Source organism: Lissotriton helveticus, chromosome 1_2 (assembly GCF_964261635.1).
Source record: "Lissotriton helveticus chromosome 1_2, aLisHel1.1, whole genome shotgun sequence".
Classification (NCBI taxonomy): Eukaryota; Metazoa; Chordata; class Amphibia; order Caudata; family Salamandridae; genus Lissotriton; species Lissotriton helveticus.
Window position 1 is genome coordinate 288,130,378 of NC_136058.1, and position 19,551 is coordinate 288,149,928.

A 19,551-nucleotide genomic window follows, 5' to 3' on the forward strand; every position below is an offset into this window, starting at 1 on the left:
TCCTTGTTGCACTTTATGATATTTTCACTTTATATAAATCTTTTAGAGCAAGTCATTTATTACTGCTTTTCAAGGCTCATCATTTAAAACAGTGTAGTGTTGCCCTTAAACTTTTACAATCACTATCCAGTACTGATGTCTGTTTTAGAGAGGCGTTTTCTCTAGGCAACTGTGTACCACCGCACAAATCTTGATTTTAAGCTGTGATATCTGTATATTGGATTATTTTGTTGTAGAAATCCAGTTTTGGTGGGCTGAAATATTTCTGTGTTGTCACTCTATTAATTGATGTGTATGCTTTTATATTTTGTATATATATCTTTTATGATTGTCGATCACATTCGAATTAAGAGAGATTGATGTGAGTGTATCACATTGTATGCTCAGTACAAATACTTGGAGACTGATTGCCAATATGGGAATTTTGCATTTGTGCAAAAAAGTGCAACATCATTTCGACTAATTTGCAGCTTGTGTGATACTAAATGGAGCAAATGGTTTTAGCACATGGGCAAAAAAAGATTTTACAGCATTTTCTGTTCATGCTGTAAGAAGTGGCTAAAACACCATCCTGGGAGTTTTCTACTTTTTGTCATAATCCATGGCTCACATGAAATATAGACATTTAGGGCCTCATTCATGAAAACTGTCACATCGCTGCGTAAAAATGGCGATGCAACAGTTTTCCCTGCACCTTCCTTGTGACATGATCGATGCACTGTATTTAATGTACAGCGCTCCATGTCGCAAGGAAATACAGATACTTCGGTATTTCTGACGTATCTGTAGGTACAAAAATGTTGCATTGCTAGGATGTGTCTGAAAACAGACGCAACTCCAATAATGTGTCCTTTCACATGGAGCAAGCCCCATGTGAAAGGGCTAGCGTCAGTCTTACGCCTGCTGTGAGGCAGGTCAGGGCCGGACTGAGAGTTAAAACCGGCCCTGGCAAAGTGCTCAGCCGGCCCCCTGGGGGTGCGACCGAGCTCTTTGCCGGGGCCGGTTTTCGGACGTTTTTGTTACAGGGCCGATTTTGCAGCTATGCTGCAAAAACGGCCCTGAAACAAAAACAGCCCCCATGGCCCAAAACCGGCCCCCACCCTTGCGGCGCACCGGGGGATTGCCCGGTGCCCGCAACGGCCAGTCCGGGCCTGAGGCAGTTGTAAGATATTGACGCAGAGGCGTCCTAGAAGTGGCGCACTGAAATCTTATAGATTTCAATGCTCTACTTCTATGAGGCTTTCCTGCGTCGGAACGCCCACCTTGCATACATTATACCTGTCGCAGGTATAATGTGGCGCAGGGGTTTACAAAGTGAAAAATCTGACTAGATGCGTCACTTTGAAAATAGGGCACAACATGGCACATTTTATTATGCCGCCGGTGCGTCACAAAGAGTGATGCCCCGGCGGCGCAAAAGTGTCGCAAGGCCTCAAAAAGAATGCCCGTAGCATCTTATTGCTGAGGTACGTATGCATGCAACATAACATCTTAACAACTGCTGCCATCCAACCTGGCTTTAGGCTCTTTATACACTTAGGGCCTCATTTACGAAGCATGTCGAGAATCCTGCTAGCCTTATCCCATTCCACATAGAGAGGCTTTCTATATCTGGTGCAGGCAATCTTATCCAAGTGACCCCATGTCTCCAACAGATCACTGACTAAATATCGAGGGACAAAATATAGACTACCCAAAATATCGATGCCAAAATATCGACAGACAAAATATCGAATTCCTATCTACAAACAGGTAAGTACCAAAATATCGAATCCAAAATATCGTTTAAAAATATATACTTTGTAAAAATATCGAATTTCTTAAAAATAATGTAAAATTAAAAAAATATTAAAAATAAATAGCTAAAATATACGTAAAAATACTTAAATTACCTTAAAATGATTAAATAATTAATTTAACTTATAAAAAAAAATACAATCATATATGTTAAAACATATATATATATATATTAACATAATATTAATAAAAAATACTCAATATTATTACCGTAGGATAGCGGGAGTGTAAAAACTACTATTCCCACTCCTGGACGTGCAACAGTAGGGAAAGCGTTGGATAGCGTAGGGGTAAAAATTACTATTTCCACTCAAAGAGTGCAACAGTAGGGAAAGCGTTGGATAGCATAGGGGTAAAAATTACTATTCCCACTCCAGAGAGTGCAACAGTAGGGAAAGCGTTGGATAGCGTAGGGGTAAAAATTACTATTCCCACTCCATGAGAGTGCAACAGTATGGAAAGCATTGGATAGCGTAGGGGTAAACATTACTATTCCCACTCCAGAGAGTGCAACAGTAGGGAAAGCGTTGGATAGCGTAGGTGTAAAAATTACTATTCCCACTCCAGAGAGTGCAACAGTAGGGAAAACGTTGGATAGCGTAGTGGTAAAAATGACTATTCCCACTCCTGAGAGTGCAACAGTAGGGAAAGCGTAGGATAGCGTAGGGGTAAAAATTACTATTCCCACTCCAGAGAGTGCAACAGTAGGGAAGGCATTGGATAGCGTAGTGGTAAAAATTACTATTCCCACTCCACAGAGTGCAACAGTATGGAAAGCGTTGGATAGCGTAGGGGTAAAAATTACTATTCCCACTCCAGAGAGTGCAACAGTAGGGAAAGCGTTGGATAGTGTAGGGGTAAAAATTACTATTCCCACTCCAGTGAGTGCAACAGTAGGGAAAGCGTTGGATAGCATGGGGTAAATTTTACTATTCCCACTCTAGTGAAAATAAATTAATATAATTCACATAATTATCAATTAATCAATTAATAACCAATTAAGAATTAATTAATTACCAATTAAAACTAATTAACAATGTATTCAAAATAAATACCAATAAATAAATTAACATATTTAATTAATTATAATTAAATTACTTCCCACCCTATTCCCCTATAAACACACAACCCGCTACATAAAAGAAATTAATATTATTCACATAATTATCAATTAATCAATTAATAAAAATGAAGTATCAATTAAGAATTAATTAATTACCAATTAAAAATTAATTAACACTTTATTCAAAATAAATACCAATAAATGTACATATTTAATTAATTATAATTAAATTACTTCCCACCCTATTCCCCTATAAACACACAACCCGCTACAGAATATAAATTAATATTATTCACATCATTATCGATTAATAAAAATGAATTATCAATTAAGAATTAATTAATTACCAATTAAAAATTAATTAACAATGTATTCAAAATAAATACCAATAAATTAATGAACATATTTAATTAATTATAATTAAATTACTTCCCACCCTATTCCCCTGTAAACCCACAACCCGCTGCAGAATTAAATTACGCAAAAATTAAATAACATATAATTAATTACTTAAAATAAATTACAAAAAAATATACACTTTTCACACATATACTAACATACAAAACACTTTAAAAAATCGATATTATAAAAAATTTGATATTTTTAATAACCTATATTATGTACTTGATATTTTGACTTTCTATATTTTTAAAATCGATATTACATTACTTACCTTAAAAACGATATTTTGGATGTCTATATTCTGTCCATTCGATATTTTGTCCATTCTATATTTTGGAGTCGATATTTGTGTTACTCGATTTTGGACTCGATATTTTGACCATATACCGTCTCCAACACATCTCACCAGCACTCCTTCCACTCAACCAATTGCTGTGGTTGTGCAACCATACTCTCCTCGAGGACACAAAGGTGCATAGTTATAAGCCCCTTGTGCCTATATAGCGTCACTTATTATGACGCTCCCGTGGTGAAGTGTGCTGGCCCATATTTACAAGGTCATGCAAAGCCACTCTGCACGGCTTTTTAATTGTTATGGCCTTGTAAATATTGCCCCCCTTCACGCATTACAGTGATTACATTAAGAGTCCAAAAAGCACTTCTCATTTCAATCAACATTAGTACAATAAAAAAAGCTGCAAAGAAAAGTTTTTGTTCAGGCAAACAGGCATGCAGAAAGCCAGTAGCTTTAGGTCATCCTAAATCCGTGCTTTCACTCAGGGAAGCCCAATCACTCCTATGCTTCAAGAATGAGTCTCCAGTTGGAATCCTCCATTGTCCCAACAGGTGGCACTAGGATACTCCCCATCTGACACACCCCAGATCCAGCTTCTGTGCCAGTGGAATGCCTCCTCAGACGGGACAACTGCCGGCTGGGCTCACCTCCACCACAAGCCCGACAGCTCACATGCTGTCTTCGGGGCCCTTCTTCTAGAGTATCAAACCCGTCAACTACCTCGCCTGGTGAAAAAGTACACCCTACCATTATGTTACATCCGGAGCTTAGCTGGGAACATGATGCTGTATTGAATGTTAAGGTTGCACAGCCTCTTTTTTACTTGTAGATAATCCCTACGGAGATCCTGTACTTTATGGGTGTAGTCTGGGACTATCATAATAGTCCTACCATTGTACTGCAGTGATCCATGTACCTGAAATTTCTGAAGGAGGGTCTCCCGATCCCTGAAATTAAAAAGGCAGGCAATGATGGTACGAGGGGTTGCTCCTAGTCTGGGCACCCGGGGCCAATGCCCGATTAACCCTCTCAGTGGTGAAGAACTTCGACAGCTTGAGATTCAGACAGTTCACAATCCAGTCCTTCAGGAACAATTCAGCAGATTGCCCCTCTGCTCGTTCTGGAAAGCCCACAACAAGCAGTTTATTTCTTTAGGACCGAACCTCTGAGTCCTGTATTCGTTCCTACATCCACAACAAGTAAGGATTGAGGCACAACAACAGTCTATTTAAGGGAGTCCTCCTTTTGAGGCTCTTTAACATTGCTCTCACCATCTATGACCCTCTGATATTTTCCATACATCAGTGCATAGAAGTCACCCCTCGATCGCGACTATGTCAGTCTTGCCCAACATGACCTCATGTGTCCCTTGTAGTTGTGCCATAATGTCTGCCATGGTCGGGGCCCCCGCTTTCTCAGTCTGGTCCTGCCTGTCCCGATTTCCAGCAACCCCATTTGTCATCACCGGAAGTGTATAGTTGTCCATTATATTGGATTGCACAGACTTCACAGGCTTATCTTTCCCCATCGTCGGGTTCAGGCTGGTCCTCCTTGGACTGTCCACCGTGCACACCTCCCAATCTCAATTGTGAGCAATGTGACCTTTGCTGTTTCTGTACCCAAGGGCAAGATAGCTCACCAAGGCCCCTGTTGCCCCTGAGGTCGAAGGGTCCCAATTCAGGGACAAGTCCACCGACCAGAAACCCAGGAAGGAGTTGTGCCACCATTGACACCGTGCACCTCCAGAAGGACCAGTAAGAGCAGATCATGCTCCCAGCGAGGGCTACCAACAACAGAGATGACCCCCCCACTTCCACAGTCAATATCAGTTCTTACCTGCGACCAGAGCAGTCTCCACCCAAGGCCCCACATAAGAAGTCCAGAACGGGGCTCCCTGTTAACCTGCAGTCCAAGCATACATGCCAAAAGGCCCAATGGGTCCTCCATCACGTGTACCATGCAGTAACCTCTGCTCCCAATTCCGTCCCTCATCAAAGCAATGCACTGCATGCTACAGTTGAGCCGCTAGGTGATATAGGTACAGACATGGCAGTTTAAGGCCCCCCACTCTTCCAAGGGTGCTTGAGAGTGGCCAGACCAACCCTCTTCCTCCCAGAGGCCAATCAATTTGTCTACGTCAACTAAATATTTCCGAGAGATCTCGATCATGGCCCTATACTGACAGCGCAGCAGAATAATAATTTTTACCAACGCCAGCTTGTTCATCAAGGATAACCGGAGAGTGTTCCAGAATTTCACCATGGATTTTAGCCCCAATAGCACCCTTCCTATAGTCCAAACCTCAAACGCAGCTGCTTCACGTGCAATCCTGGTCCTGAGATATCCGACACTGGACATCTCCCAGGGAAGACCCAGATGAGGAAATCCTGCACCTGTCTCCCACCCAGTTCTCCCAGCAGGAACAGTTTTGATTTTCTATGATTCCCTTTCAACCCTAAGGCTTCACCAAATTCTGACAGGACAGCCAGCAAAATAGGGACCAAATACGTCTATACCAGGGCATCATCAGTTTAGAAAGAGACCACATGTGTGGTCTCCCCAGTTGGGTTCCCCAATCCCCTGCATCACAGACTGCAGCCGGCACACTAGGAGCTCCATCGCCAACACGGAGAGCAGGAATGACAATGGGCAGCCCTGCCTGGTTCCCTGATACAAAAGAAGCACTGTGATACCGTCCCGCCCACATGCACTCTTGCCACCTGGGTGCTATTTAACAGCTGCACAATGCCTTCCGCAGTACTCGCCACAAGAATTTCCACGACAGGGAATCAAATGCTTACTCTATAACAAGCAGCGCCAGAGTGTCGTGGTCGTCCTCCAAAATGGGAGCGTGCATGACGAGCGATAGCCTCTGCAGGTACATAATGTGTTAGTGCACAGAATAAAGCCACACTGGTCCTCATCTACCAGCTGTAACAGGTGCTCCAGCAACCTGGATGCCAAGATTTTACTGAGGATTTTTATATCCACATTTAGCATTGAGAGCGGGGTGATAGGAAGTCACATCCTTCGTATCCTTGTCCGGTTTAGGTTACATGACAATGAGCGCCTCACTCATAGATTCAGGTAACAGACCCCTGTAGTAAGCCTGCATAATTGTCAGCCCTATGTTGGTACAGTTCAGCTGGCAGGCCGTCATCCTCTGGGGCCTTAGCCATCTTCATAGCCCAAAACATGACCACTATCGCCTCCCTGGTTATAAGTCCATCTAAACCACCTCTGCCATCTCTCGAAAAGGAGGCCATCTGTGAACCAGTAAAATATGCATCTACCCCCATAGGCAGGGACTCAGCAGGCGCTGCATATATCTTATGTACATGCACTGTAAAGACCACAGTTATACCTGTTTGGGAATGTTCTTCCTGCCCTTGCACCTTCTGGACCCCAATCACCGGGGATTTCTGTTTTTTTTGCTGTAGAGAAGCATGGTGAGCATCCTGCTAGCCTTATCCTACTCCACATGGAGAGGCTGTCTATATCTGGTGCACGCAAACTTATCCAAGTGATCCATGTCTCCAAAAAATCCCACCAGCACTCCTTCCACTCAACCAATCGCTGCAACCATACTCTCCTCAAGGACACCAAGGTGCATATTTACAAGCCCCTTGTGCCACTGGAACGTCGCTTATTTTGACTCTCCAGTGGTGCAGTTTATTTACAAGGTCACGCAAAGGCAGTCTGCAGGGTTTTTCATGGCCTTGTGAATGTGTCCCCCTTCATGCATTACTCTGCGTGAAATCGGCGTTCCATGGGTGTTGCTGTGGGTGTTCCCATGCAACACTCATGGAATCTGATGCATTCCCAGATTTATAAGGTATAGTAAACCTAGAAATGCCTCTCCTGGGAATGCCTCTCCTGGAAATGGTGCAACGAGGTGAAAATTCTTTATTTCTCCTCGTTTTTTGCTCTTTGTATGTGTGCAGCACACATAGAAGGAGGAGAAAGCCCTCAATGATTGTTTTTGTGCCTGTAGTTTTCCCTTCCTGCACAAAAAAAATCATCCCTACAACACAGGCACCCATGCACCATGGCGCAAGGGTGCCTGCATTGGTGTTAGGCAGCCAATTATGTGCCAGCGCAGAGGAAAGTACAGGGATGCGTGATATTGCTGTAAATACGATGGATCCCTGCACTTTCCTAATGATGTAACTCGGTGCAGCAAGATGGCTTGTAGCGACATTCCATTTTCATGTAAATATGCACCTCAGTTTCTTCTCCAGGACTGCAAGTATCAGAGAAAGCTGTTGTTTCACTCCACACATCACCTTCATACATTCCCCACACAGTGCCACCTTCATAGCATGCCATTCTGTGGCCCTTGCATTCGTACTTCCCCAGTTCTCCTCAAAATGGTGATCCAGTAACTCAGCCACAGCATGTACAAATGCCGGGTTTGCCAATGTCTCAACTCTTAGCCTCCACAGTGTCACCCTGGGGGTCTTCTGCCCACCCGATAGGAGATCAACAAGGGGGAATGATCAGATAGATATCTCCTCAAATAGGAAACATTAGCGACATTCTGAATCATAGTACCAGAGATCCAGCAATAGTCCACATGCCTAAAAGGTCCTGTTGCATGTACAGAGCAGGAATATAAGCGACCCGGAGGATAACGAACTCTCGACTCACCCGGTAACCCCAGACCACCCATAACCTCCCTTATGGCACTTGTCATTGCAGGCTTATTGTCAGTCTTCGGGGGAAAACAATCTAAATGACCATCCATCACACAGTTTAAATCACCAGCCAGCAGCAGTTCTGGACAAATATGCTCCGTAGCAGCACTCAACACAGTCCCAAAAAATCCAGCATCATCCATGTTAGGAGCGTAAATGTTCACCAAGCATATGTCTCTAGCATCTAGCATACTGGATATGATCACATATCTCCCTTAAGTGTCTAGCTTCACACCTTTAGCCATAAGCGGAGTTCCAGGCACCACCCAAATCAACACACCTCTAGCATATCTGGAGTAAGAGGTCGCAAAAATCTTTCCCCTTATTTCTGTCTCAGCTGTCCAATACAATCCCCCCAGATGTGTGTCTCCAGTAAATATGCCACTGACATTCCGTAGCGCCTATGATGAGAATATACTCTACGCCTCTTAATAGATTGACCCAAACCACAAAAGTTAGGAACTTCAAACAGAATCCATCCTATCAAAGCAGGCCACACTCTCATGCCCCCCAGCGCACTCCACACACTCCCCACTCTCACAACCCCACACCTGCATTGTACCGTATGTCCTAACCTTGCACCATAGAGCAATTCTAAACCAACAACATTCCCAACATCCCGTAAAAAGAACTTCCCAAGAAACCCCCACCCACAGGCAGTGAGTCCAAACAACTCGAACATTCAGGCCAACACTAAACACCCACAGGCCCATTCCCCCCAGCGTCCAAAGCCTCAACCTCACCAACTGCTCCAAACTGATGGCCTAGCATCCCATCTGGGCAGCAAGGCCAAAGGTGCTCAAACCACCCCTATGGGACCGTAATCCTTCGTTGACCCCTGCTGGCACAAATCGTAAGGACCACCTTAGTAACCGATTAAATAAAAAAGCACATAGCAGCACTCTATACCAACCTCCACACAGTGATTACATTAAGAGTCCAAAAAGCATTTCTCATTTCAATCAACATTAGTACAAAAAATATGCTTCAAGAATGAGTCTCTAGTGTCCGGCACACAGTTGGAATCATCCATTGTCCCAACAGGTGGCACTAGGATACTCTCCATCTAACGCAGCCCAGATCCAGCTTCTGTGCCAGTGGAATGCTTGCTCATTCAGGTCAACTGCCGGCTGAGCGCACCTCCACCACAAGGCCGACAGCTCACATGCTGTGTACGGTGCCCTTCTTCTAGAGTATCCAACCCGTCAGCTACCTCGCCAGGTGAGATGAGAAAGTACACCCCACCATTGTGTTGCATTCGGAGCTCAGCTGGGAATATGATGCTGTATTGAAAGTTAAGGACGCACAGCCTCTTTTTGACTGGTAGATAATCCCTACGGAGTTCCTGTACTTTATGGGTGCAGTCCAGTACTATCATAATAGTCCTACCATCGTACTGCTGTGATCGATGTACCCAAACATGCTGGAGGAGGGCATCCTGATCCCTGAAATTAGAAAGGCAGGCAATGATGGCGCAAGGGGTGCTCCCAGTCTTGGCACCAGGGCCAATGCCCGATGAACCCGCTCAGTGGTGAAGAACTTCGACAGCTTGGGATGCAGACAGTTCACAATCCAGTCCTCCAGGAATAATTCAGCAGATTGTCCCTCTGTTCGTTCAGGAAAGCCCAAAACACACAGTTTATTTCTTTAGGACCGAAACTCTGAGTCCTCAATTCGTTCCTCCATCCACAACAAGTAAGGATTGAGGCACAACAACAGTCTATTTTAGGGAGTCCACCTCCTTTTGAGGCTCGTTAACATTGCTCTCACCATCTATGACCCTCTCTGATATTTTCCATACATCAGTGCGTAGAAGGCACACCTCAATCACAACTATGTCAGTCTTGCCCAACATGACCTCATGTGAAACTTGTAGTTCTGCCGTAATGTCTGCCATGGTCGGGCCCCCCACTTCCTCAGTCCGGGCCTTCCTGTCCTGATTTCCAGCAGCCTCATTTGTCATCACCGGAAGAGTACAGTTGTCCATTATATTGGATTGCACAGACTTTGCAGGCTTATCTTTCCCCATCGTCGGGCACAGGCTGGTCCCCCTAGGGCTGTTCACTATGCACACCTCCCAATCTCAATTGTGAGCAATGTGACATTTGCTTTTCTCTGTGCCTAAGGTCCAGATAGCAGACGCCAACTTACCAAGGCCTCCGTAGGCCCTAAGGTCAAAGGGTCCCAGTTCAGGGACGAGTCCACCGACCAGCAACCCAGAAAGGAGGTTTGCCAACCATTCACCACATGCACCTCAAGAAGGCCTAGTAAGAGCATATCATGCTCTCAGCAAGGGTTACCACCAATAGAGGCGACCCCCAACTCCACAGTCAATATCTGTTCTTGCCTGCAACCAGAGCTGTCTCCATCCAAGGCCCCCACATACGAAGTCCAGAAGGGCCAACGGGCCCTCCATCATGGTGATTGCTTCCTCACACAGGACGGGCGCTGGGTTCCTCTCTCCTCAGGAGCCCGTGCTTGTCTCACCAATCAGGCCCGCACAAGCAGCAATGTCCTGCTGTCCTCTGCCAGGGCCCCGGCACCCTCAAAGATGCCTTCGTCATCACCTGGCACATCTCCTCCACACCTGGAGTACCTTGGGTGCTGGCCTCCTATTGTTGCAGGCCCCAGTGACAGTGCTCCCTCACCAACACGAGCTGCTGTATTATTCATGCGTCCCACCCTGCAGAACTCGCCGCCGTCATGTCATCTGTTCTCACGGCCCAATCCAGGCCGCTGACACCATGCTGCCTTCCCCACACAAGCACTCAGCTTTCAGGTATGGTCCTCGTGTCACAGAGATCCCTCTAACCCCGGTCTGTAGTAGATCTCCACTGCCAACACCAGCTGCCCCTCGGCACACAAGGGCCGCTTCTCTCACCAGCGCCACACTGCTTGTCATCTTAAGGCCGCAGTCCGCCTGGTCACATCCATTGCATTTTCTGAACTGCAAATGACTCACCAGCAGACACAGAGAGTCTCCGCACTGTAGTTGATAGGTGTCAGGGGATACAGAAGAGAGTTAGTCCCCAGGATGAAGGAAGATTGTGATGGTGCCAACGGGAGCCATCCGAAATGCGTCTTGTTGGCCGTCTTGTATAGCCACGCCCTACCAAATATCATATTAGTTTGCAGTGGTATCGACAAGAGGGACAATGAGGCTACCATGTCAATGATTATTTTAGTGATCTAAACTTGGTCGAAGCCCATTAACAAGAGGACTACAAACTATCATATTAAACCCTTTATATCCTTAATATTACCTCTTAATGTCTGGCACCTGCTTCGTCCAAGATCTGTTAAGTTCAACTAGAGCCACCAGATGGTTTCTATGCCACAGTAGTCATCGCAGAAGGCGCTGCACCTTGCTGCCCCCTCCCCTACACTTGACCCCAAGTCCCTCATTGTTACCAGGAACAAACCCTAGTAGTATTCTTCTGGCTATGTACTTCACTGATCCCTCAAATGGTTTCACTTTTAGCAATTTTATAAAAGGAAGGATTCAGTGTCCTTCTGGATACCTGGCCACTCTTTGTGTTACCAAGGGGATTGACCTACAAAGGCAAGATGTTACAGTACTGCATGTCTGTACCACCACAAATGACTAGCATACCCAGAACCATCAGTTTATTGAACTTTGGGGAACTTTTAGAGACATTCTGATGGCGATATCCCCATCTCCTTATTTCCAAAACTGCATTAAACCACTTAATTGGCTTAACCGGTTCCTTGTATATAAGGCCCCTTTTCACTCTTCACTAAGCTTATTTAGAAGTCTGGGTCAGTGCCACAAACGAAGGAAAGGGAATACCTGGTCTTAAACTGGCAATAATTATTAATTTCTCCTAGTTTTTTGCTCTTTCTATGTGTGCATTCTGCAGCACACATACAAAGAAGATAGAAAGAGCAAATTGCCTTTCAAGATTGTTTATTTGCAGGAAGGTGTCCCTTCCTGCACATAAACAATTGCCCCTGCAGTGTAGGCACTGTTGCTACATGGCGCATGGGTGCCTGCGCTGGCGCTAAAGCTTTATTAGTGCCAGTGTTAGGGAAAACACAGGGGTGCGCCAATTTTTTTTAAATATGGCACATCCCTGCAGTTTAAAAATTTCATAGCACAGCGTTACAAATTTTAGTGTAACACCGCACTCTGACATTTTGTTGTAGATATCCCCTTTTGTATTGCTGGAAGTGCTCTAAAATGGTGATAAATGGAGAATGTCGAGGTCTCTTGGGTGGTTCCTCAGCTTTAGGTTCTAGATGCAGAGCTGGACGGAGGAAAGAGGAAGGCACATACCTGTGTGTACACCAGTGGGATACTGATCCAGTCATAATGGAACAGCATGCTGCATTTTGCCCGATACTTATTCAGTTCCTGCCAGATCAGAAAAATAATGGAGGAGAAGTTGAGGAAGTGCCATCAAATTGTGCATTATTCTGCAAAATTATTCACTACAGAGATGAAGATCATTAATGATACTCTAATGCCCTGTAGTGGTTCTTAACCTTTAGTTGGGCCTTATTGAAGAAAAAGAAAGTATAAATATACAATGATACAATAAGCAATATAGATCCACATGAATGAACAATTAAACATTGAATAAAACTTGTTAAGAAAAAATGCCAAATATACATGACTGCAGTGGAATGCCGGTACAAATAGAAAGAAATAATAGTATAATTCTTAAAATACTGTAATCTTTATAAAGTAAACAAAATTGACAGAAACGGATGCAAAAGGGTATGTTGCTAAAATTGAGGAATGTCACGGAGGTTGGGCAACTTCTTGCTAGATGGGAGTTTGGGAGAAAGAATTTCTAGCACTAGCCTCAATGTGTTTTGTGATAGGTGGCCATAAATTTAGGCATTTTGTAACTAAATGAATAGGATAAACAAAAGCTGTGACTAGTCTATGATTATAGCATATAGCATACCACCAGGTGAACTTCTGTGAACCCCCACAGAGTCATTATTGGAATCCAGGGACCCTCACTGATTCCTTATTGGAATCTGGGAACCCAATTGAGTCATTAGTTGAATCTGGGAACCCCTTCCTAAGTAATTTTGAGGATTTGAATCACGCAACAATACACACAAAAACAGAAACAAGCTTTCATCAAGTAAATATAACAAAACCCACAATTTGTATTTTATAGGAAGGTTGGAGCTATTCTAAATTCAATAGAGGCCACTCATCGTCCATACCATATTCTTTTTGAAGCTCTTGTTCTCCTCCCACCAATCAAAACGTGGATACTAACTTCATTTTTACCCTCCAATTTCAAATACCTTCACATTTACAGAATGTGTTAAATGCTTTAATTGTACATCTTGCTTATGCATATACACTTTCATAACCTGTTAATATTATTTAATGTTCTAAGCAGTTGTGGACCCCCTGATTAGCCCTCGTAGACCCCCAGCGGTACCCAGACCACTGGTGATGAACCACTGACCTAGCTCATCCCAGTATTTCCACTTGACTGTACTCCACATTGAAGAACTACCACTGCCTGCCTCCTTTCATGAGGAAAAGAGCAAGGTAACTTAAACACTTTAATTTTTACTGGAAAATGACTGGGATTATATAGTAAGTAAGGGCCATATGTATCATTCCAAATTGCGATCGCAAATGCCAAAATTCGCAGAATGTCGACGTTTGCTATCGCAATTTGGCTCAGTGGTATGTATGAAAGAGAAACTGCATCGCGAAATAAGGAATCGCAAAATTCCCACAGTGCAACACGTCCTGTCCTGTCTGAGTTAGATGCTTTATCTGAAATGTACTTCAGATATGCTACATGTAATGATGTGAAGACTTGTTCACAAGCAAGTAATTTTTCTAGGGGAACAAAGAAATTTCAAGTTACTTTGGCGTATATTTAATACAATTTTACATCGTCTTTGCATCACAAGAGTGATGCAAATTTGCAAAGTCTTTATTACTGATTTACTTTCCAGCGCTAAACTTGTTTAGCACTGGAATTAATTTGAAAGTGACGCAAAGCAGCGTTTAGTGCTGCTTTGCATTGCATTGCTTAGCGCCAAGGGGGCGTACCATGGGTGGTGCATGGGCATTGCCATGCAGCCACCTACGGTTTCTGACGCTAAGCCCAATTTACTAAGTAAAGTACAAAGGGTTTAGTGTCAGAAAATTGCACCCATTTGAAGTAGGCGCAACAAAGGAGAATTGCTTTTATTTCTCCTTCCATTACCAACTGTGCTGCACTTTATAGCACACATACAAAGAGGAAAAAGGGTTAACGTGCGTCAAAGAATAGTATTTTGTACTGGAAGGGTTCACTATGGTGCAAAGGTGTCTCAGTAGTACACAGCAGCACATTTCTGCACCAAGGAGAGGGGAGGAGAGTGCCATATTTCAGTAAATACGTGGCACAGCGTGTGTGGCAGCTGCGTTGCGTGAGAATCTGGTAAATCTGGCCCCAAAAGTCTATTTTTAGTCATTAATATGCCCACCTCTGTGCAACCTGTGGGAAGCTGAAAGGCGTGCTAACAATCTCAACTAGTCAACGCAGGTATTACAAGGTGTATGTTCTCGACTGCAGTCCAGATTACAGCTCGTAGGATGCCACAGTGACGTGACATATGCAAATCTGACACTCACAAGTTTGGGTCTTGGTAAGGCGCATTCGTCTTTCCCATGTCTGTGAATCGAGTATAGAAAATCAATTTTCAGCCAGGCTAAAAAGTTGAGAATGAAATTGGTTTTCCAAAAGACACATGTTTTCTTAACTTCACTGAGATAAAAAAAAAAAGGCAATGTTGCCAGCCAAGGACTCTTTTTGCACGCATTAGTTCACCCTGGTGACTCACACCTGAATATAAATGAGGCCACTTCGGCTCAGGCCTTCTGCTCAATCTGCATTCGTTAATGGGCCGGCCTAGCGACAGTCTGGGAATGACACCTCTGCCCCCTTGGTATAGGGGAGGTAATAGAGGCTCATCTGGTATCGGTAAGGCCGCTCAGGCCCCCCACTGGGCCGCTGGTGCCATCTGAACTGCACAGAAACAGCCCAAATTGACCGCCACTCTTCCTAGAAAAGAGGCCCACAGTTGTAACTCAGATACCGGCCCATTACCCAAGTGCCCGCCCTACCAATCTGACCATGTCACCCTCTAACAAGAAGGCTTGACCTCTCACCCTCACTGACCACTGAGGGTCTTCTCATCCACCTGCTGGTAAACCGTCTGGGAATGTCTTGATGGGCAAAAACAAGTACTATGGAGTCTGGTATTTTGCAATGTGAGATTACATTAGCTGAAGTGCTCAGAATGAGGACTATACTGGGGAAATTTAACTCTGTACACCGATTTCCATGGTTTTCTCTCATGTGGTGCACTTTGCCCTCGACAAATTCTTCCAGGTTTCCTGATCCAGTGAACTTTCATGTTTTTAAGATGGTCATCACTGTCATGCCCAGGACAGGGGCACTAGGACCCTGGGGCACAGGACAGAGGCCAGGGGACACCGGACACCAGTTCCGGTCAGGGGAGGGGACCGGAAGGGACAGGGACACAACAAGCTGGACCGCGAGGCAAGAGGTCAGAGGACACATGTGCTGTACCAGATAATGTAATAAATAGGTACCTGAAGCACCAATCATTTCCTGTGTGGTCCTGGGGGTCGGAGAACACGACATCTGGCGACGAGGGTTTGAAGAAATCCATATGTGCCCATCTGTGCCCATCGAAGGATCGACCGCGATTAAAACCAGGAGCCCACCCTGGATCGCGTCGTGCCAAGAAAAAGGAAGAGTAAAAGTGCCCAGGAGGAAGCGCAAAGACGCGGGAGCTCACCCCGACCGCTGCGAGAAGAAGACTGACTGTCCGGTAAGCGCCGTGTAAAAAAGCGCAAAAGTTAAGAAATTGGAGCGAACTCTCGCGAGAGTCTCGGCGGCCATATTGATGTCAGGCGCGAGAACCAACCTGAGAAGAGGAAAGTACGGTGGCCATCTTTAAGTCAGGCAGCGCCCGCGATTGGCTAAGAAGTCTCGCGAGACCACGGCGGCCATTTTGAGGTCAGACAAACTGACCAATCAGAGCAGAGAACAGTGCGGCGGCCATTTTAAAGGCAGGCAAAGTCGAAAAGAAGGAAAGAGTGCATATTTAAGGACTAAAAATAATAATAAAGCACAGGCAAAGACAAAAGGAATAATAAAGCACAGGAAAGGAAAATAAAGGGCAAAGGCAAAAAAATAAAGGATCTTTAGAGGAAATAAAGAATTAATGTTAAGTGCCAAGAAGAAGAAAAAGAGGGAAATAAAGAAACAAGCACAAGGCAAGAAGCAAGTGAACAAGGCAGAATGGCAGAACCAAAACAAAGTGCACAATACAGAACGCCGCTACCATTCAACATATCTGAACCACAAGCAGGAATAAGATGGGAAAAGTGGATCAGACGCTTCAAGAGATACATGGAAGCAACAGATGTGACAGCAGCCAAAAGGTTAGGTTTATTCCTGAACTTAGTAGGTAATGAGGTCAAAGATCTATTACTGACACTGCCAAAAGAGATCGCCACCTATGACAAATTAAAAAAATGCCTAACTGATAAATTTGACCCTCAGAGAAACGTAGACTTTGAACGATACACTTTCACAATTGCATTTCAACAGCCGGATGACTTTGCAACAAGACTGCGAAAGCTTGTGACACACTGCGAATTTGACAAATACGATAATGAACAAGCAATCATACTGCGTATCATTGTGGGATGCCGTGACACGGAGTTCCGTGCGAGGATCCTAAAGGAACCAACGTCATTAGAAAACATACTGTCATTAGAAAGAGCGGAGGCTAGAGCGACCGCACAAGCAAAGGAAATGGAGCGAGGAAAAGAACGACGAGTGGAACAAGCTCACCGCATGACAAATAACAACCGCTCGAGTGGGTGGAAAAAAGATAGAAATGAACCAACAACAAAGAAACAACCGGAAGCAACATGTTACAGGTGTGGACTTGAATTTCCGCATGGAGGCCCCTGCCCGGCATTTGGCCAGACGTGCAGGAAGTGCAATGGGAGAAACCATTACGCCAGCGTATGTCAAGGGCTGGATTTCAGAAATGACCGAGGAAGAACAGGAAGACCACAAATGTCAACTAGCAGGCACGTCAGGCTTGTTGAAACAAAAACCAGGAGCTCCTCGATTTGAATCAGATGAAGAAGAGGAAGAAGAAAAGACGGAACGACTGTATCTCATGACGGATGTCACCACTGAATCAAGTGATGAAGGTGAAGACAGAGAAAGAATATGCCTTGTGGACAAAAGCAAAATGAAAAAAACAGAATCTGTGACTATCGGATGTATGACATTACAACGCATGCTTTTACATCGCATGTGTCATGATTTGACTTTTTGAAGCACCAGTTGTTATAGCGTTATTCTGAAAGTAACATAGAACTACATCTACCAGAAGGCTTAGCTGGTAGGAGGCGTCATCATCTATTTAGTTCCCTGCCTGCTGGGGCGCTGTGTACGTGATTTTGGTTTCTTTGGATTCCTGTGCCTTGAACCTGTGGTGTTCCCGCGTTTGGTAGTAGCTGGCCAAGCGGAGTCCTCTTCCGAGGAAAATACGGCGTGAGGCGACCGCTGTGTGACTGTGTGGCCTTTTCTTGGATTTTCCCTCTCTCTCCGTCCCGGCTGGGGCTGGAAGCAGCAGTTCACAACTTGGCTATCAGAGGGGGAAGCGGCTGTATTCCAGGCGGCCGCTCTGGAAGGCTCTTGTTCTCTCGGCTGAGAGGAAAGACAAGCAGGGAGCGGCGGCTTCCTGTTCAGGCGTTCAGCGGCTGCTGAACGCGGTTCAAGCACCGGCTGGTGTTTGATCAATTGGGACCTCGTGAGTAATAGCGTCTTCAAGGAGGCGCATTCTTGTACTTTGGTGGAGTGCATCGGACTTTGTGAGAACACTGTTTATTTTGAGTTCCTTGGAAAACCGGATATTTAGTTTGCGAGACAGTGTTCTTTTTGTGGATATCTCTGGAATCCCAAATGACATTTATAGTTCTTGTTTGGATTTTAATCCTCTGGTGGTTCAAGAGGAAATACCCTATGGATATATTTGTTTAGTGCAAAACCCAGGAAGGCTGGAAGGTATGCATGGCGGGAGTATAATTGTAGATGAGTGTTTGGGGTGTGGAATCGCCTTATTAAATGCTGATTTTGTCTTCTGTATTGCAGATTTGTTTGTGTAGGTGGAAGTAGTTCCTTTCACTGCCTACCAAGAGGGAGAAGAAGAGATTTCAGTTAGTAACCGTGGTAGGTGGTGTCCTAGCGAGAATTACCAAGAGTAGTCAGTATTGTGTACATTTTACCAATTGTGTGTCTTTTGCTTTTCTCGTTTCAGCCTCCCTTCCCGTTCCAGTCCCTTCCTGACCTTTCCCTCGCCTGATTTCCTTATGCTCTGTGGTATTTAATATTCAGAGCTTAGGGCAGTCTGGAGGTGGACCCCTATATAGCATCGCCCTGATCCTGAGGATACGCGGTCGTGACAGAATCACGTACCCAAGTATTGTTTTCCTCCTGGTCAGGGGGTACTATAGGGATGGCCTCTCTGGATGATGTGCTGCATGCGCTGAGTGTGGTTCAGCACGAACTTGAGGCATCTAGAGCAGAAACCGCAGCGTTGAAAGAACGTTTTGATAGACAAACACGCAATCCTTTCGATGCCACTACTAGTGGATCACCTATACAGGTTACTGTGTCTCCCCCTATACCATTGGCCAGTCCTGAAAGGTATTCTGGGGACCCGGCTAAAATACAGACTTTCCTGACCCAGGTCACCCTGCACTTCTCATGTAGACACGCTTCGTTCCCTACCCATTTGTCACGGGTAGCGTTTGCTATTTCCTATTTGACAGGGGATGCAGCTAACTGGGCTGTGCCTCTAGTGAGAACAGATGATGCTCTTTTGTCCGATTGGGATGAGTTCCGTATGGAGTTTGAAAGGGTCTTTGACAGGCGTGCCACAATGCTGAGTGCGGATAAGGAGTTGTTAGGGTTGCGTCAGGGGAGGAAGGAACTCGTAACCTATATGACGGCCTTCAATAGGTTGGTGGTGGAGACATCCTGGCCTGAGGAGAAAAGGATGGCCTTGTACTATCAGGGTCTGAATGAGGAACTTAAAGATGTGTTAGCCCAGATAGATCCCCAGCCTAAAACCTGTATCGACTTGATTAACCTCACTTTAAGATTAGATCACCGTATGACAGACAGAGGTGGAGAACGGAAAAGGGGTGACAGATCTGTGGGGGGGGCTACCTATGGGGGAACGTTCTA

At 44.9% G+C, this 19,551-nt stretch overlaps 1 protein-coding gene across 2 annotated transcripts in view; it reads right to left on the reverse strand.

The window, feature by feature from the left end:
* BEST4 (bestrophin 4) overlaps positions 1-19,551 on the reverse strand; it is a 133,327-nt gene that overhangs the window by 33,569 nt on the left and 80,207 nt on the right. For both annotated transcript variants that reach the window (XM_078673486.1, XM_078673485.1), the window contains exon 6: positions 12,552-12,629. In XM_078673486.1, the coding sequence (XP_078529612.1) occupies positions 12,552-12,629 (78 nt within the window). The remainder of the gene's footprint in view (positions 1-12,551; positions 12,630-19,551) is intronic.